The sequence below is a fragment of the Amblyomma americanum genome, chromosome 10 (assembly GCF_052857255.1).
Source record: "Amblyomma americanum isolate KBUSLIRL-KWMA chromosome 10, ASM5285725v1, whole genome shotgun sequence".
NCBI lineage: Eukaryota > Metazoa > Arthropoda > Arachnida > Ixodida > Ixodidae > Amblyomma > Amblyomma americanum.
The window spans coordinates 140,881,372-140,902,294 of NC_135506.1; the positions used below are offsets into that span (position 1 = coordinate 140,881,372).

At 49.6% G+C, this 20,923-nt stretch overlaps 1 protein-coding gene across 3 annotated transcripts in view; it reads left to right on the forward strand.

Annotated features, from left to right (window-relative positions):
* The window catches only part of LOC144107834 (agrin-like), a 516,722-nt gene that overhangs the window by 305,965 nt on the left and 189,834 nt on the right, over positions 1 to 20,923 (forward strand). For all 3 annotated transcript variants that reach the window (XM_077641040.1, XM_077641041.1, XM_077641042.1), the window contains exons 3-4: positions 15,029 to 15,262; positions 15,742 to 15,978. In XM_077641040.1, coding sequence (XP_077497166.1) covers positions 15,029 to 15,262; positions 15,742 to 15,978 — 471 coding nt within the window. The remainder of the gene's footprint in view (positions 1 to 15,028; positions 15,263 to 15,741; positions 15,979 to 20,923) is intronic.

The following is a 20,923-nucleotide window of genomic DNA, read 5'->3' on the forward strand; positions in this document are numbered from 1 at the left end:
TCCCGCAGCCTTTTTGAGGCGATGGGACAAGTTGTGCATGTAGGGCACCGGCACCGGACGTCCCCCCGGGCCGTCATTGCAGCAGCCTGCTGTCTTGCGTCCCTGTCGGAGCTCTTTAATAAGGCTCTCAGCGACGGAGCTATACGCCAATAATCGATATCAACCCAGCCGCTACCGCCGCGAGTAGCAAATTACTCGTTTTCGTGACGACTGTTGACAGGCGTCCCCACAAAATCTGGAAAGCGGCGACAGCCTGTCGTTGCTGCCTCTGAAAGCGCTTCAGCATCCCCCTCGTACATTTACGTTTTGTTAAGCCTGCCCGCTTCTCGGGACCCGTTGGTATGACCCGTCCTCGGGCTACGGCGCCGACGCGGCTCAGCCCGCGGCGTCTGCCAGCCCCGTCCGCGCTGACCGTGCGCTGCGCTTAATCGTTCTCAGTCAAGCGCGAGCGCCCAGACCTGTCTCGCCAGGAGGTGATGACCCCTCAGGCCTAGACGGGCGTATGGCGGCTACGACAGAGTCACTGCTCGTGTCTCCCGCGCGCAGCCGCATTGTCGCCGCAGAACGGGGACCTCGGTGTTGTTCCGGGAAAACATCCTCCCTCTTTCGCTTTAGCTCGGTTTCTGCCTTGGCCGATCAACGCCCGCTTGCCTCGTACTGCACGCTTCTTGCCGACCCACTGACGGGTATTAACAGGGAAATCGCCACATCTCGGCGCCGGGCCGTCAACAAAAACATGGATTGTTCGAACAAAGCCGCGAGCATCCACAGATCCCTTACAGTACCCCTGCGTTGGTTCGGCAGCAGGGCGGAATGCATGCGGAACTGGCGCAGGTCTCCGTAGTGCTTCACTGTACCTCATGATCCACTTCGGTTGTTGTGTCCGTAGGGCTTCGCTGTAGCTCATGATGTACGGCTCCGGCTGTGGTGCCAGTGGTTGCTGGACCACTTGCCGAATTTTGTTACGGACGGCATCGGCTACAGCTGCAACACTTGCAGTTAGAGCACTTAAGCTGAGGTTCTGCAGTTCTTCGCGGACCACATTCCGCACAAGCTCCCGAAGCGCCTCGTCCTGGCGACTGGCAGTGACGCACAGTAGTTGGTGGCCGCAACACTTCCCTGACGACAGTACTGCACACTGCGTTCCTGCAAGGAACGTTCCATACCCGTGGCTTCTTTGGCGAAGTCAGCGACGGTTCTTGGAGGGCCGCGCATGAGGCCAGCGAAGCTGCTCCTTCTATAAACATGGCGACGTTTTCTTTTCGTGCGTTTGTGCTGAGGGTGGCGAGCAACTCACTACGGAACACTTCCCAGTGTGTAAAGGATGCCTCATGGTTGTCAACCATGTCTTTGCCGAGTCTTGGAACGCGAAATACACGTTTCTTACCCTTCGCTCGTCGTCCCACTGGTTAAAAGTGGCCACACGGTCAAAGCTGGCCGGCCAACCAGTCCTCGGCATCCTCGAACCGATCGCCGTGGAAGCATGGCGGCAAGCTAGGTGTAAAGACTACAACCGTCGGAACAGTGTCGGAAGCCTGACCTGCCTAAGTGCCAGTAGTGGACGTCATGGTACGCACCGACGTCGTCAGTGGCTGACACTCAGGTTCGAGGCCTCGCAGGCGGCGGCTCGCTTTGTGGACGGGTGTTGTTTCCAAGCTTCGCGGATGAGCGTCAGAATTGTCCTCGGGGTTAGCGTTTATGGGACGATACCCAGCACCGCCACCAAAATGTCCCCGACAAACGTAGCGCGGCTCAAAAGGGGCTTTCTAATCGAACGGCCAAGTTGACCAGCAGCGCTTCGGACCGGAACCGTCGTCTTCCTCGCTCCGTCACGAGCCAAGTCATGCCGCCCAGCCGCATGGCGGTGCTGGCCGAATGTGAGCAGTGTGGCAGTATTATGTGCTCCCAATGTTATTTCCATAATATGCACATATTATCTGTGACATTTAATATAATACTTTAGCGTACGTACGTATTTTCACACCTCAGATATTGTTGCGCAATGCGCTATACACAGCTTTCGCAAACTTGCGCAAGATACACTTTCTACACAGGTGGCAGTCTGATGTAAAGCTAATATAACGTATTTTCGTCCCACAAGTGGTCTCTCATTGATATATTGTAACGTCCTTTATGTCGACGACCAAGCGGAGGAGATCGGAAGTGTAGGGGAAAAAGAAGCTGGTCGGCCTGGCCGGGTTAGAGCTCTCCGCCCCGTCACTAAACCTCTTAAATAGACGCCCCAGACGTGCTCAATGCCAGGTGAGTACGTATCAACCCATCTCAGATGAACCGAGCAAAAGTATGGGGCGGAGTAAAGACAGTCGATGACATCGTGTATGCGTGGGAGCAGATATATATCTTTTTTGTGATGGCATTTAGGCGACGATAATCTACACAGAATCGCCGCGTATTATCTTTTTCACGACGAATACTGGAGCCTCCCAAGGGCTTTAAGATTCCTGCATAACTCCTCGGTTTAAGATGTCATGAACTTGCTGGTCTATTAGCTCACGTTCGGTCGGTGATACGAGGTAAGGCGTCTGCCGTATTGGAGGTGCGGAGCCAGTGTCGATCACATGATGATTGCGAGAACGTGGAATGGGCACTGGATTGCCTCTGGAGAAATCAAACTCGAATGCAGTTCCACCAAAATGCGGCGCTCGTTTTTTGAAAGAGACTTATTAATCATAGCCTGAACTTTAGGCCCTTCACAGGGTTGTTCCGGCTCTTCAAAAGCGCGGTCACTAAGCGCCGCGATTGGAACAGACAAGCCTTCCTCGAAGTGGCCAAGTTTCACGCCACGTGGTAATACGGCGGGTTCTTCCGAATAGTACACTGTCCACAGCGCGGAGTGGCCACTAGTCACGGGAACTATGCAACGGGGCACGAGGACGCACTTCTTAGCGCACGTAAGTGCAGTGGGTTCCACTACGGCGTTAAAGGCGCCACACAAAATTTTAGATGAAACAACCGGCATGAGTCCGGGGGACATCGCCGGGAAAACTGTGTCCTCTGACACAGAGGACGTGCCGAAATCAAGAGAGCAGTTTTCCACTAAGCCGACATCAGATTTGCGTTCAGCTAGCCAGACAAGGGTGGCAACAGTTCAGCAGCTCGCTCAACGGAGCACTCAGCACAGCTAAAACGTGGCGCATACTTAAAGCCCTTATGGATCTTACAAAGACTAAGGCCGAAAGCGGAAAGGCGATCCAGAGACCCGTACACCAATACGAGGGTAACGACGAGCAACTACTCGAGGTGGTACGAACAAAATGCTACGGCAAGAACGAACCTGAAGGCTACAACGGGGCGTACCTAGGAATAGAGAACCCCGACATGGACAGACTCATAACACGCGAGGAAGTCACCGCGGCAATGAGGGCGATAACCAAGAATTCGGCTGCGGGAGCTGACAGAATCAGAAACTCCCTGATACGCAAGCTCAGCGACGAGGCGACGGATCAACTAACAGCATACTTCAAAACACTGTGGAAAGAGGGAAGAATCCCAGACGAGTGGAAGCACGCCGTAGTGGTGATGATCCCTAAACCGGGCAAGAAGCTGCAGACAGAGAACCTCAGACCCATCGCTCTCACTACATGCCTGGGGAAGCTCTACGAGAGAATCATCACGAAACGGATCCAACTACACCTAGAAAACAAAGGCCTATACCCGCACAGCATGTTTGGCTTCAGAGCAAACCTATCGACACAAGGCGTCCTCCTACAGATCAAGGAGGAGGTCCTCGAAACAGCACCCAAAACGGGCGAAAACATAGTCATGGCCCTCGACATCAAAGGGGCCTTTGACAATGTCAGCCACGCAGCCATCATGGAAGGGCTGAATAACGGCAACTGCGGAAGAAGGACCCATGACTACGTGAGGGCCTTCCTGACCAACCGAACGGCCACCGTAGGACTTGGAGACTTGAGAAGCGATATCTTCACTACCCCGAGCAAAGGAACGCCACAAGGCTCTGTCCTCTCGCCCATATTATTTAACATAGCGATGATTGGTCTAGCCAAGAAACTCAGCAAGATCGAAGGTATACGACACGCAATGTACACAGATGTTATTACAGTCTGGGTCAACCAAGGCTCCTTGGGCCAAAAACAAGAAACTGCAAGAAGCAGCAAGCTGCGTGGAAGATTATGTTAAAGAAAGGGGACTAGCCTGCGCCACGGAGAAATCCGAGCTCCTGAGAGTAGGAAGACGCCCGACCCAAGCAGAGCTAGAAGTGAAGCTCGAGGGACAAAACATACCAGAGAGAAACATGATACGAGTCTTGGGCATGTGGATCCAAGGAAGTAATAAATGCAGCCACACGATCAGCCTGCTTCAAAAGTCAACGGAGCAGGTGAGTCGTATGATAACCAGGGTCTTCCAAAGAAGATACGGAATGAAAGAAGCTGATACGATAAAAATGGCCAGAAGTCTGGTGGTCAGCAGAGTCACCTGCTCGCTCCCGTGCCACACCATGGACAAGCAAGAAAGGGAACAAGCTGACACGCTCTTAAGAAAAGCATACAAGACGGCGCTACACCTGCCTAAAAACACGCCAAATGACAAGCTACTGCAGCTGGGGCTCAGCAACACCTTCAGCGAACTAGCGGAAGCACAGCTCAAGACGCAGAATTCCAGACTCCAAACGTCAGCCGCCGGCCGAGCACTCCTAAAGATGTTAGGTTACGACATGGAAGGGCATTTTGATCGATCCGCCGATATCCGCGACATCCGTAAAACCCTCCAAGTCTGTCCTATACCAAAGAACATGGACCCGAATCTCCACGCGGCTAGAAGACAGGCGCGGGCAGATTATGTGGAACGCCATTTGGCTAAACTAGAAAACACAGTGTACACGGACGCAGCGCTTTACCGTGGGATAAACGCACAAGAATAATCAATGCCGCCGCAGCAGTCGTGCATTACGCTGGCAAACCGATCACATACGCAACCCTACGGGGCCACACGGTAGCAGAGGGGGACGAAGTCGCCGTTGCACTAGCGGCGGCCGAAGGCTATCGGAGAAACAAATCACTGATCATATTAACAGACTCGAAATCCACATGCAGGAACTACGCGCAAGGTAGAGTCTGCAAGGCGGCCCTAAGAATCCTCCTCGAAACAGGGCCCCCCTAGCCAAAAAGTAACCCACAAGATACTCTGGATACCGGCACACACGGGGATAGCGGGAAACTCAAGGGTGGACAGAATAGTTTGCGAGATCACGTTCCGAGCTGAGCTGTTGGAGACCCTAGAGAATCCTACCATAGTGGAGCCAGTATATGCGGAGCTGCTAAATTGCTACAGAGGACAGGGGCTCAAGTACCCTCCGCCGCACAACTCATTAACACAACAAGAAGCAGTGAACTGGCGGAGACTGCAAACAGGAACATTCTTCAACCTATACATTCTAACAAAATGTACCCTACACAATTCGGGGACACATGCCCGTGGTGCGGGGCAACCCCCACGCTATACCACATTACATGGGAGTGCAAACGCAATTATGCACTCCACAAACTCAAAACCCCGAGTGCGGAGCAATGGGAGGGTCTGTTCACCAGCAGCGAGCTCACAGCCCAAAGGGCCCTTGTGCAGCACGCATGCGAAGCAGCAAGACTAAGCGGAGCCCTGGAATAGGGGCCCGACCTTGCGAAGAGGCCAGACGTCGACGATGAAGACGACGGCCCAGCGCTAACCTAATTGAGATTTCAATAAATGTTTTTCACTCTCTCAATGAAATCCCTCCTGTTCGACAGTCTAATGTTGTACCGCACTGCTGCAAAAAGTCAAATACAAGAATGACGCCATGCGTAGAACGCGACAGCGCAGTAAATCCAGTCCTGAACACTTCTCCACCGATAATAACATTCACGGAGCAGACACCAAGTGGAACTATTGTATCACCTCCTACACCCCGAAACACCACAGCCTGATTCCAGCCGAACATTACTTTTCGCCTGAAACTATTCTTAAAAGTCAAACTCATTACAGATACTGGCGCACCGATGTCTACTAACGCCATAGTTCCAATTCCGTCGATAAGCGCTTCAAGTTTCTTCTTTAGCATAAACACGGGAAGAGGTACTGATGACATCAACTCGCTTGCGGCTTCACATCCATCGGCCGCTCTTCTAGTTTCCCGGAGCGGAAGAGCGGCTCCTAGGGAATGGCGAGCGTCGTGGACGTGAAGGCGGTAGTGTCAGGCTGCGGTCGGAGGCAGGCGAGGTGTTTCGCAGCAATGCCGCACGGTAGCTACCCCAAGAGGATGTTGGCGTTGGGTGCTGAACTTCAACAACGGGGTTGAGAGAAGTGTTCGGCCACGGGCGGCAGTCTTGTCGCATCGGGCCTCGTCGGCGGCAGTATCGGGAAATATGTCTGGTCATGCCACAGCAGTAACACACCGGTGGAGAGCACCAGAAGTCAACGTATGGCGCCTGCCAAGCGGGGTCAGTACGTTGGTTGTAGCCGGGTCGAAGCTGCTGTCACACCAAGTCGCCTGTGCAGGCTCGCCGTCTTGCCACAGACTGGTAGGCGGACCGTATATCGCAGGGTCTCCGATCGGCGAAGTTCTGTGCACCGGCAGCTGGAACCTAAGAAGTGGATGGTACATTGTGTTGGGTAAGTTGGAAGTAATTAATATTGTGGACCAGCTCAAAACGGACAACGGACCTAGGAAACAGAAGACCTAGGTCCTAGGTCCGTCGTCCGTTTTGCGCTGTTCCACAATATGAAGTGGATGGTGTTGCGGGCTCTGCCTGCAATGAGCTACCATCCTGCCTGGTGTCATCACAGAGCACAGGGTCTTGATGCCGCAGTAGTTCCTCTCGCACAATATGGAGAATCATGTCAGCCATCGACACTGGAGCAGCGACGTCAATGCTGTCGACGGAGGTGACATTGGCGAGGCGTCCAAATTTCGGGACAATACGGCGAAGCTTCAAGGCCTCGAACGTTCTGCAGTGCCTGATGACGTCGACAGTAGACTTCAAACTGTCTTTGCTAATAAGGAAATAGTATACATCTTCTACGATCTCTTTAAGTAAGTGTCCAACCTTATCTTCTTCAGACATCCGTGGATTCACTATTCTGCACAACTTTACGATGTCTTCGATGTGCATGATGCCAATACCACCAGGTAATTGGGCCCGTTGAAGCAGCGTTTGCCAGGCGCGTTTCTTTTTGGCAGATCCGTCACCAAAACACTTTTTGTTCTCTTCTGTAAAACATTCCCACGTGGTAAGGGAGTCTTTGTGGCTGCCGAACCAAATCAGCGCTGTCGCTGCCAAAAAGAATACGACGTTGGCTAGCTTCACTATAGCATCCCATCGGTTATACCGACTTACCCGCTCGTAATTAGTCAGCCACTCGTCGAGGTCTCCGTCAGACCTTCCAGCAAAGGAGCGCGATTCGCGGTGACGCTGCCAGTGGCTCGCCGCGGGTGCTCCTTGCTCGGCGTCGCCGTCCTGGGGCATATCCAACGGAAGGGGAGGTAATCCAACAACTATGCGGCTCTGTTGAGGACCAGAGCGATTCCTGTTAGAACCGCGCGCCTCCACCACAACTGTTACGTACTCAGCTCGCACTGAGCACGTCTGGGGCGTCTATTTAATAGGTTTAGTGACGGGGCGAAGAGCTCAACCCGGCCAGGCCGACCAGCTTCTTTTTCCTCTACGCTTCCGATCTCCTCCGCTTCGTCGTCGACACGAAGCACGTTACAATATGATATTCCCCCAACGTTTGGTTTGAGCATGCAGTGGTCGTTCTCTGTCAGGATATTGTATGCGGCTGGGTGGTGGTTGGCGCCGAAAGTTTAACTAATCGGGCCAACCTGCCCACCGCTGCACTCTCCGTAAGTTTGGAGGCGGTGAAGCGACAAACTTCACCCCGCGTGCGAAAGAAGAGTCAAGTGAAGGAAACAGCGCAAAATAGATGGGCGTGACACGACGACACAGGCGCTGAACTAACATCTGAAGTTTATTGTGAGACAACAAGCGCTCATCGGTCACTAAAAAGAGAAACAAAAGTGTGCCATTCGGCCTGCTGTCAGTTGATAAAGAGCATGAAAGGCAACTTTAACGTGTCAGATGGCGTATGAAAAGAAAGCTGGAGAAAGTGAGCGAAGATGAAACTGGCATTCATAGCTAAAAAAGATAGAGCAACCAGAAACAATGGTGCATCATGTTGTACAGTAAAGGTGACGGAAGGGAATAAAAGAATAAAGGCCAATTCCTTGGCACCAGATTGTTTCTCCTGCCGGACCATGTTTCTTGGGGCTATGAGCCATGTTCGAGAAAGTAACTTCTCCCGTTAAATTCTTCCCATCCTGAGTTGTTGAAACGCGGCGTCGTAAAGGCTGCCATGAAGGGCGCTATCGAGAGGTCTTGTGAGCATGAAGCTTGCTATTGCCTTCGCACCCTTGTGACTAGCCCATGTGAATGGATTAAAATCGACAGGATAGCCGACCCATCTAACATCGCCGGAAACAGACCTTCAAGGCCACTGTGCAGCCAAGGCGAATGACTGTAAATGGGTGAATGTTGCAGTAATCCCCTACATTCATCGTTGTTTGCATATATGTTGAAGAAGATTGCCAGTAAAGAAGGAATGCGTCCGGTGTTCTCAGCCCTGAAAAAACTTGCGCAGCTCTGCCCCATGGTCAACATGGCCTTGAAGAGGCAATCAGGCTGCACTAAGAAGCATAGGAAGCCCTTAGTCACATGTAAGAATGGTGTCGTGTACAATATCCCCCTTTCGTATGGCAGATGCTACGTGTGACAGACCGGTCGCTTCATAAACGACCGGTTGTTAGAACACAAGAATGACCTCCGGACATCAACCGAGAGTAATATGGTTGTGCATTGTGCATTGTGCAATGGCTGTATTCCTTTCCTGGACCGGTGTAACATAGTAAGAACTTACAAAGAAACGCGCTTACTTGCGATACACGAGGCGCTGTGCATTCACAAGATCGTCAAGATTGCGTCAGCAACCCGTCAATCTCACCGCACAAGAAGGAACTTGCTTACCTGGATGACCACTTTCGCCCATGTTGACACTTCAAGCTTTCATTCCTTTCCGTCTCCGTAATTGTAGAACATGGTCCACCATTGTTGTTTCTCTTTTTTGGCTATGAATGCCAGTTTTATCTTCGCTCACTGCTTCTAACTTCGTTTTCATGCGCCATCTGGCACGTTAAAGTTACCCTTCCAGCTCCTTATCAGCAGATAGTAGCCTGACTGGCGCACTTTTTTTTCTGTTTTCTATGACCTATAAAGCCTTCTTGCCTCACAATAAACTTCAATTGTTAGTTCAGCGCCTGTGTTTTCCTGTCACCTCCTTGTTTTTTGCGCTGTTTCCTTCACATGACATCATGCACCAACCAGCCCGCCAAAAAGCCCTATCGCAAGGGGAGATTCGGACTGTTGACCGGTGGTAGGGGTCACTCTTGATAGCAGTTGATCGTAGGCATGGGACGCTGACAGATTCTGTAATAAGCCCTTTACTTCAGGGAAAGATAAACAAAATATTGCAGAAGCACAGAGCCTAACAAATAGCCGTCAGTTGGTCTGGCGAGAGACAATCAAGAAGAACACAACCACAATCTCAGCATGTTAATATAAGGAAAGAAATACAAGGGTAATAACTATAGATATTGCTACGGGATTAAAGAAAAAATGTGCAAAACATTAAGACGAGAAACAGTGCGAGTGACGGGAAAAGAAAGAGAGTCCAAGCGAGTGGGGAGAAACGGTGGCTTAGCAGCGGAGTGGCAAGATCCGGACGCAGGGAGCGTCGGGATGCGGATGCTCGTTGCGGGGCTGCTGGGGGGTCGCGAATACGGGCAAATTTGAGCCATGCGTCTTCGGGGCCGCCGTCACTGCTCTCTACGCGTTAGACCCCTACCCAAGCTCGCTTGTCGACCACTTATCTGGCTAATCTCGCTCCCGTCCTCACGCACCGGTTTCTCCAGGCCAACTGCTCTGCTCGCGCTTTTCCCGCCGCCGCGTCCTCATGCGAAGCAAAAAGAAAAAAACGCTTCATCCGCTGTGCACAAACGAGACGCATGTATCAAAACGGAAAAAAAAAGACAGAAAGGAATGATGCACGCGAGAGAAAACCAGGATCCTAACGAGGAGTGCATGCGAAGGGTGCCGTGGCATTAAACCCAATGCGCCCCGTTCTCTGATGCAGCTGCCACCGTTTAGCCGCATTTGTGGGCACTTCCGACCGCGTGACGCTGTACAAGCACCCGCGACAAGGCGGCGATACGAGGAGGGAACGCAATGGCCTTGAGTGGCCTTTCGACTTGGCGAAGGTAACCGTCCACGCTGGGGGTCGACATCATTGCCGCCGCGCCCCGGCGTGTTCCGGAAGACCAGCGGCGCCTCGGCAAGCTCTGCCACGGAAGTCAGAGGAATTTCAGGGCAGGCACGAACTTTGTGACAAACCCAGCGAAAAGAATGATTTTCTCAGTAACATTCTAACACCAAAAAAATACAAATATCTAGCCAGCATATCTAGCCTGCCGGACACAGGGAAACGCAGATGAAAGACGCGCACTTCACAGTCACGAGCGGGCATTGCCAGTTTCTCACGAAGGCTAGCAGGACTGCCACAACACCTCACGCGGTCACGCCCTGGTCAATTAAAAGAACTCAACACTGATCATTCAGTCTTTGTCCTTGCCTAAGAAACAATGAAATGCCAAAAAAGAAATATCGGCATAGTTGGTCCTGTCTATGGATGGAATCTCGTCCCGAACCTTTTCTTTCTTGACACGCGTTTTTGCTGCGTGAATTTTGTCTTAAACTTAGCAGCTTAATTTTCGTGCATTCGACCCACTAATTTAATGCTGAACTATTAACACATGTAGTTGCCAGCAGCGTGGCAATATCACAAGCGCATGCTGCGTAGACGCAGCAGCCCAACTCAGTGGTGCAACACTGACTGCTCCCACGGCAAACTTATACGATAGGAATTTCGAGGGCCCTCGAGCTGCGCCATTTATCCACTATCGGACAGGAGCTGCTCACAGCTAGGAAATGGAACCAGCGAAGAATCAACTGAAAGGGATATCACACATTGTCCACATGTTCATCATCATCGTAATGATAATGATAATAATAAACTGGCCACGAAATACTGCGCTGAGCATAATATGAATGTTGGCAGCCACAGAAAAATGCCCGACCACTGCATGCTCAAGAGCTCTCTCAAATGCTATACTGCGTCGTGTCGAAGACTCAGATGACTACGTTTTAAAAATAAACGACTTATTTTTTTACTTTTTGGTAAAACCTGCAGTACGAGTGATTTCATGCGTATACGAAGCCGCCGGTTGCGATGGTATACCGTCACAAGCCCTGAGCCTTAAGTTAAGCAATCTGTAGATGGCGGTAGATTTCTGCTTGCGTAGTGGACGCACAATGTTGATCATTCGATCGCGACTGAGAGAAAAGAAGGCCCACTATCGCTAATTCAAAGCTCTCCTTAGGAGCCGGCTTTAATACTGCAATATACGTTGTGGGGCAAGTGTGGGCGCACACAAAGAGTACAGGGTAAAGGATGGTTGTTACGCAAGGTTCATAAACTTGTACCGAAACTAAGCCTTTTAGGACTGGTCATAATCTGTACCTACCTATATCGAAAGTGAAGGGTTTTCCAGTGAAGGGTGATGCCCATGCTCCAGCCGCCAGTTACTGAAAACGTCGTTTCCAACGCGCATCGCACTGCCCTTTGTTTTTCCCCTTTGTAGCCTGTCCAGGCGCTTTCAGAAGACAGCAGCATAGTATGGTGTAGCTGCCATAAAAAGAATGTAAACCAATAAGCTCCTGCCTGCACCACTGACGTATAACCGGCTTGACCCAATCGTAAAATAAATGAAAAGGCCCGAAGGCAATCCATCGTTTTGCCACCCGTAGGTGGAAAAATAAAAGAAAGGGGGGGGGGGGGGGAATGCTACAAGCGACCCATCGCAGGGGGAACGGGCCCGGGGAGACTCCCCTGATCTCCCATAGGACGTAGCGGAGGGGGTGGGTTGTAGGGTATGGGAAATTGGAATTGGGAAAGGGTTATGAGAATTGGGTTGGGAATGGGGACAGCGAGATTTTGCTCTGATCCTTCGTTTGACATCGACTCCATTTCTGGCCTGCCTGGCCATGACAGGTAGGGCATCGAGCTTTTCCAATGGTGCGGCTCCCCCACGGGATGCACGACCACCCACTGGCTCCGATCGTCGGAGACAGGAAAGAAAGAAAAAAAATTCCTAACTTGGGGTCCGCAGCCACCTGCTCCTCCACGATTTTAAGGGTTGGATTGGACCGGCCGGTTACTAGCCGTCGACTGTGTTTCGCGGTTTTTCAGACTCCGGAAGTGTGTGTGGTGTGGTCCGGCCAACAGAGGCCCAGGTCGTCAGCCTATCGGCGCTTGGCCCTCGGCACCATAACCCGGTAACCCTGGGGGACCCACCTGTGCTACCTTCCAACCACCATGCACTTATTTCCTCCCTTTGCTTGCTCCACACCTACTGAGGAGGGAGTATTCAAGGCCGGGCGCCCGGGCCACGAGCCAAGAATCGGGCATAGGGTGAGATAAGCCGGGCCTACTCCACCGGTACTCCCACACATCGACGGTTTTCGCACTGGTCCTACTGCACACCCTCTACCTCGGCGTCCGCGGTGGTCCCCAAGACCGGGTCAGCCTCGGCGTCCGCAATATGCCACCCATCATAAGCGATCCACAATGAGACTGCTTCCCCGAGGACATCGATTCCGAGGAGCTCGGGCTGTCGGAACCCCCGCGCGGACCTGGCCTCTATGTAGCCAGAAACCGTGCGTCGGCACGCTACCGCGCGGACCTGACCTCTTCGTAGCCAGAAACCGAGCATTAGTAGCCGTGCACGTTCCCGTGAGCGGAGGTTTTTGACTTTTGACATTCCTTTACCGGATTTCGTGGGTCCAACCTGGTCTGCCTCCAGGCCTGCCTCCGCAGAGACAACGGACCTCACGATTCGGCTGGCCCTCGCAGCCGTGGGAGTCGCTGCAGCTTCCAAGAGGATGGGCCCCGGACAACCCATCCCCACCGCTGGCGTTGCACCGGAACAAAGCCTAGTAGCCGAAACTACACCGGCCCGTATCCGGTGGCAGGGGGAGGCCACGGGCAGGCCGCACAGTCGGATTTCCCCCCCAGAAGACAGCAGCAGCAGCAAAATCGGATTTGAACCGCAAGAGAAAAACACAAATCTCTGGCGCTTCAAGCCATAGTAAATGTGAAACTAAGTCACTGATTAGCGGAAATGCCCTGTCTTGAAGACACAGTAGGTTTGTGAAAATTGCCTGTATTTCATTTTTCTTCTTTCGTGCCTCATAAAAGCTACGTTCCCAGTGGAAGTGGCGCCATTTGAACGCGCTAGTCGATCGATAGAGGCTAAGTGTTCTCTTTAAAGGGATACAGGCGCAAAATTTCGAGACAAAAAAAATTATATTATTCCTTTCATGGCGAGCTAGCTTGAGTAGTACGCTTTAATTTGAACTTATTTTAATACGATTGTGAATGTAGTCTTAGCAAGCTGCTCCTCATTTACACCCGCGTCAAATGACGTCTAGGGGCACTAGGCCAAATTATTGTGACATCACCGCACATACTGGTTGTTCTCGGCAACAACCAGTGCTTGCCGGCGACGCCGACATCACCATAATCTGGCTGCCCAGATTGTCAGGTCGACCGCGAGGTCAAAGTGCACTCTAGAGCTTGCGCCGACGACACCGAAACTGCCGGCGCAAAATCGTTTCTGGTCATATATTAACACTGTGCACTTACGTTTTTGTTTTTTTTTAGCTTGAGAAGGGTGGAACGTTGTGCGAGTCGGTACCGATGATCCATGACAAAAGGAGCGCGAAAACAAGATGACGGACGACGACAGAACGCACACGACCAGCGCTACCTTCCGACTGAACACAACACACAAGACCGTGGCGACCGTGACCTGAACCAATGGACGAGCGCATGCGCCAAAGCTGAGCAAGCCGTAGAAATCCACTGATAACCCCTCCCCCCCGCCAAAAAAAAGCGAAGAAAACCAAAAAAGAACAAAAACAAAAAGTTGTCTTCTGTGATTCCGTCAGTCGGAAGTTAGCTCTCGTGGTACGTGTTCTGTCTTCGTCCGTCGTCTCGTTCTTGCGCCCCTTTTGTCACGGTTTTGAGCTTATTTTCATGACTAGTAGGTCCATAGGTCTCTTACTGCTGTTTTCTTTATCAGCCACCTAAGTTTGTCCCATCGTCACGAAATAATTATGGCACAATGATGACTCAACATACGTTATCAACGATACTATATCACAGTGATGCACAACAAATTGATATTGAACTACTGGACCTCAAAAGTATTACTAAACTGTTCATACATATATTGTCTGCCCCTGAGTCTAGTATTGGTGTGCTATCTCAACTTTGTTACCTAGGTTTAGAAGAACTTTTTGTTGGGCTAGATGGTGCATGTTGTAACAAAAGAACTGTAGCGCAACCAAGACGAACACAAGGAAGGACCACACAGGACTAGCGCTAGTCCTGTGTGGTCCTTTCTTGTGTTCGTCTGGGTTGCGCTACTGTTCTTTTGTTGTTACCTAGTTCTCGCATTTCTGACCATGCATACCTTTTTCGTCCGTATAGCTCTGTTTACTTTTCTTGTCACAATTAACCAAGCTATTTTTTGTATTCGTGTACAAATTTACCGTACATCAGTGCTGATGGGTGACTGGAGCTCAAACAGCAATGAAGCGAATTTTCATTTAGTCACCATTTTCCCCTCTACTTTTTGTGCGTGAATAAAGTTGGTTGGTTGGTTGGTTGGTTGGTTGATTGATTGATTGATTGATTGATTGATTGATTGATTGATTGATTGATTGATTGGCTGACTGATTATACGCACACCCAAAGACTTTGCTTCTGTAATCGTTTAAGAACTTACTGCCAACGTGCGTGAAGCAACGACGCGTCCAAAAAGCGGCCAATGTGTGCGCAGGCTCGGATCATCGCGGCGGCGACGACTCGTGCTCGCGCACCACGTGCCGGTTTGGGGCTGAGTGCCACAGCGACCGGGGCCAGGCGTACTGCCGCTGCCGGCTGTCGTGCGCTGACCATCTGTTCGCACCCGTCTGCGGCTCGGACGGCTTCACCTACTCGTCCGAGTGCCGTCTGCGCATGACGGCCTGCATCCGCCAGAAGAGGATCGCCGTCGCCCACCAGGGGTCCTGTGGTGAGCATGGTGCATTGCCGTTTCGCTTTGGGTGCGTTGGTCTTGCATAGCGGAGGGAGGACACAACCGGTAGGACAGCGCCTGTCCGCTATGAGTTCACCCGCTCGCGTTAACATCGCCGAGGCAGGACATAAATGCATGGCTGGAGTATTTTGTGGCTGCAGTAAAAGATGAGGACTAGCACCAAGCAGCGCAGTCCTAGACAGCGTCGTTGCTTTTCGGTGCATTCTGTGCTTCAAGCTGACAACAGCTGAGGACGTGTCGTCAGTGCAAAGGCGCAAACGAAGCAGACCTTTCAACGGGCGCGGCTTTTCCAGTCACGTGCTGGGCCACGTGGCTGCCGCGGCGCGGCGCAAGCGCGGCTCGATCGATGCGTCCGCCGCCATCAGGAGTAGGGCCCGTGAGGATGATGGCGCGCCTGCTGCTCTTCGCCTGTTCGCTGGTCTGCCTGAGCCGCGGCTGCTACAAATTCCCTGCAGACGTGGCCGACCCGTGCCTGGAGAAGCGCTGCGAGTGGGGCGCCGAGTGCCGGCCCACGCTGGATGGCCGGGGCGCCGACTGCGTCTGCCCCGACAAGTGCGTCTCGTATGGGGACGCCCGGGGCTCCCGGCCAGTGTGTGGCTCGGACGGCCGCGACTACCCCAACAGCTGCGAGCTGCGCCGGGCCGCCTGCAACGCCATGCGAGACGTGCAGCACCGCTTCACGGGACCCTGCGGTGAGGGCTCTAAACGGTCCACGTGATGGGGCAGCTGTAGCTCCCGTCGTGTCGGAGCCTCTGGCGTGCACATCCGAAGCGCTTGCAGTTGCACAGTAACTACAGTGACAAGCGTTCCGCACACAACGCGTGTGTTACCTGCTTAAGATAATGTAAGAAGTAGCTCTAACGAGGCTGAGAGGTTGAGAGGAGGTAAGTCCTTGAAAGCCAATGCAGCTACGGGGAACCCCTAGGTTGAAAAGAAAGCGGCTGCAGCCCGTTCGGTAGCAATAGGCAAAGCGGCACAAAGAATACCAACAGGTCGTCTCTTTCTGTCCTTTTCCCTGTTCTGCCTATTCCTAACGAGCCCGAATCGCCACTCTTCGTCAGTTCCACAGCACCGCAGAAAGTATGCAATAAACAGTGCGTACCAGTTCTGACTCTTTGAGAGGAGCACACTTGCATGACAGATTCCCGTGATGCTTGGCGCCGTTTTTTCGCATCCTCCTCGCAGACGCAATGCCATAACTGGCCCGAATCCAACGATGGAACTGAACGTGCTTGCCAGGGACTCCGGCGTATCGCAATGACATTCGTGTTGCGACTAAGCGCAGAAGTGCGGCTTAATAGTTGTGTAATGAGCGTAGCCATCTATTCAGAAGGAGTGCGCTCAATGCCGGTAGATTTTTCAGACCACAACCAGCCTCTGTGAACAGGTAGACAGCGAGCGCCTTGATTCCGAAGCTGTAATGTGTTTTTTTTTTTAGCCTAATTCTTTGCCTTCTGTACGATGAATTCATTCGCTTTGGCGAGCGTAGCACTAAGACTTGTAAAGCTGCGTTATTTATACCATACTATTTTGCTACTGACGACTTTAAGATAGCCTTTTTTCTCTAAAAGTAACACGCAGGCCAGAAACTGCACACTGCGCAAAAACACGAGTAAACTTCGCGGATGCTTAGATGAAGGACGCATGTGTTTTGGGTTCTGATTATCGAACAAAAAACGCTGGCATCTGGCCCCATACGCGCTGCGTCGAATAAGAGCGGACACAGCACATATATAACATGGCTTTACGCGCATAGGATGAAAGAGAACAAGACAAAGAACGGACGCCTTTCGTTCCAGCATCACTCGCACTCTAGGCACGTAGTAAGGTTAGAGACCAAGTTTTGGCTGAAAAACGTAGCGCTGAAGAGCCAAGTAGAAAAGGCTAATTTCTACGTGTTGTTAAAACACTGCGTTCTTCACTCAGATACTATGTCTACATCACAATGTGCCTTGTTCAAGACACCGCTTCAACACCTGCTCGTCTCTGTCTCACCCCATGCTGTGCGTACCCGACTGCATGAAACCGGTGAGCACCGTTTTTTTTTTTCATATTAAAAAGCTCGACGCCACCGCCTTCACGCAATGTTCTTATAGTTTTACGCTGCAACGAGCATATTTGAAAAAAGTTGCGTGAATAAGGCGGAAGCAAGAAAGCACACAGGGCAAGCGCTGACAACAACACGCTTCAGTTTACCCGAAACGACGTCCAGAAGTGAACAAAAAGATATGCTTTCTTAAACACAGCGCAACGGACAAAGGACAAGCGAGTGTACGGGATAATGCTGATATGATATGATATATGAAATGATATATGATATTGTGATATATGACATTATATGATCTGATATATGATATGCTGTCTATGCTTTCGCTTCGAACTTTTTTTTTACTGCACTAAATCTTCAGCATGGACTTTGTGGGAAGACTGTCAGAATTTTTGCACAATACCAACCAGTATTTATCATCATAATGAACAACAATTCGTTGCCACAGGAAATTTACTGAAGAACTCCTTTTTGCACTGCGTGAAGATGTCGGATATATTTTGTATTTTTGTTGCAAAAGGGGGCAGAAATTTCAAGAACGCCTTTTCATAATAACGTGGTGCCGTCAGCACAACGCTCGATGCTTAGGGAAAGATGTTAAATTGAAATAATCGCAGCAGACCAGCTTTTCCGCTCCATGTAGCCCACTATCCTCTTCATCCAATTTTTGACAAGCGTGGAAGAGTGTTCCCAGTCGTATTTCTGTTAAACACATATCCAGATCATAGCCTATTGCATGCCTATGCTAGCTTAACCTTTTCAAGATTGCCTTGGTAAACCCCTTCCCTCATGGTACCTTGAATGCAGTCAAAAAGACAAGGTTCACCAAAGTGGAATCATCCCCATACCGTTACGTTCCTGCCTGTTTAGAGTAAAGCGTGCAGTTAATCACGGGGTCATATATATTAAATGGGGGGTAGCGTATGCAAAGAATCCCATTAGTCTCGCATCACAAGAGCTGCGATTCGCATAATGAAATCACAGTTTTTCTGTGATCTTTTATATATATGTGTTCTTTTATATACATCTGTGTTCTTTTATATACATCATCCTGTAAACCTAATATCTTTAGCTTGCATCGCACCTAAGCCGGATACAAAGAAAAAAAAAGACGCCGTTGTTATACTGCACAAGGATGGGAAAATTGTCTGGTAATTAGCACATTCACATACTGATTACCGCCAAGACAACGTTCAACGTAAGATTTTTACCGAGTGAGGCTACCTTAGAAGTGCTGTTTGAGGAGCATTAAATGGCATATCGCAGGGCTCTGTGAGGTTATTTATTTGTTTATTTTAAATACTGCCAGTCTCTAGTTGAGACCTTAGCAGGTGAGCATAACACGTATCACAGCAGAGGATAACATTTCTAAAAGCGGCTGTGCGAAAGGCAGCTATAAATTAGACAGTTCATATCACAGAAAAAAAAAAACTCAAAAGAAGTGGACATATTTGCTCAAGTAACTGAAGAAAAAAACATGCTCGTTCGAAAACATCAACATTAACATGGGCACAACAAACATGAACATTAACATGGGCACAACACGTCGTGTACTCCTTAAAATAGACAAAAATGCAGAAAAATCTTTCTAACCACTCCTCTAGTTTTAAAACACGGCTTCTAGTCCGGTACAAAAATTTATGAGTATAGATGAGCCACACACTGTCCAAGGATGTGCATGTATTCTGCTAATGCGGTTTTGCAGAAAGCTGAGAACAATGTGCGAGGATTTTTGGTCAATAAGAATAAAGTTGACTACATCAACAAATAGATCTGACAACCTTTTTTTATTCATTTAAGTATTCTTTTGTTTCATCCGCCACTTGTTCATACACACTGGGCAAAAATTGAATTAGTTTTGCAAAAGGAGGCTCGCAGCGCAAAATTAAGAACCGGAGTCTTATTTCTATTTTATGTTTTTCTCCTCATCTATAAAATTATGTTCATGCTCTAAAACGATTAATGTGCTCGTACATCATTTCTATGCTTTTTCGCAATTCATTGTGTAGATTTGCTATGATCTGTATCTTTGAATTATTGTAACTACTGATGTGCTTATTACAGTTCAATCGTTTATTTATTGTTTGTTTTTAATTTACATCATGTGTATCTGCAGCGGATGCTCTCTTCTTGTAGGGGGAAGGGGAGCGGAGTCAAGACTGCAAAATAGCAACTTTTTCTCTCATCTCCTCGTGTATGTGTTATACGTGAAAATGAATCAAATCAAATCAATTATAATTAAAACCCTAGAAAAACGCCTACTTCTTACGGCAACAATTTTTTTGGAAAGCATAGAATTCTTCCGGATATGCAATACGGCTTCAGTGCCAGCAAGAGCACATTCTCAATTTTGGAACAATTTACAGATTTAATAATCACGTCTTTTATAGCAGTGAGTTTGCATGTGCTCTTTCCCTTGATGTAAGCACAGCTTTCAATACAGTACATCAAGAGACGCTCATGGTGAACCTAGATGCTGTGGGAATTCAGCAACTTTTAAAAAATTACCTTGATAACAGGTCACAGATTATTCAATTGGCAATATCTCTAGTGCCAAAGCATTTTTATCTTCAATTGTCCCTCAGTGCTCTGTTCTGTCGCTTCTGCTCTTTACCTTCTATGCTAAAGACTTAGCAGCAGTAGTGTCCCAGTGCCGCATATTTTAGTGTGCTGATAACACTGCTTCTGTCTGTTGGTCCTGTTAATACGAAAACAATTGCAGACCTTCAGGAAGGTACCGTTTCAGGAGTTGATTGATTTACACAGCTCAATTTCTGTTAGTGCAAACAAATCAAACTTTGTTTACATGACCCGCACAAACAACCTACTCTTAATCATCCACTATTTCTTCATGCGTCCTATTGTGCTACTACGGCTGTGTACCGGCTTCGTATTCGAAAACGGTAAAATGTTTAGAAATTTCTTTTCACAATCATGTGACTCCGAATACTCATCTTACCGAGGGTTGTAGCAAACTTCGCTCAAGGTCTTACGTGGTATATAATTCTTGTTCTTGATTCCATTTCAAACCAGAAAAGTTGTCCTCCCTGTTGTTGATTATAATGCACTTAGGTATGCAGTCACTGTTCAACATAACTGCTCATTTTCAGGGCGATCAAAATTTAACAGTATTTTATCACAAATTTTACGCAACATTGCCTACAAGACAATCTGTTCCGCCAGGCAAAAATAATTTTACGAATTGGAAAAACAGCGCAATCAAAGACGAGACACAACAGAAGCACAAAACAAGCAGCGCTGGTGTTTTCTGCTTCTCTTGTGTCTCGTCTTTGATTGCGCTGTTTTTCCAATTCGTAAAACTTGTACCAACCAGCCCGTATTTGCCCTCTTCTGGAAAAATAATTTCTTTTCTCTAAAATTACCTTCTTTTGATACGCTTTTCAGAAACCCAGTAATAATAAGACATTTTTGAGCGAGTAATTTTCTAGCAGATGACGTACCCGCGAGTACATTAAGGCAATATCCACGAGTTTCGTTTCCAAGGTATTTACCTATTTTCATCCTCTCGTTAGAAATTCTGTTCTCTGCATTTTCAACGCCCTTCCAAACGATATACTTTTGCCCCATTC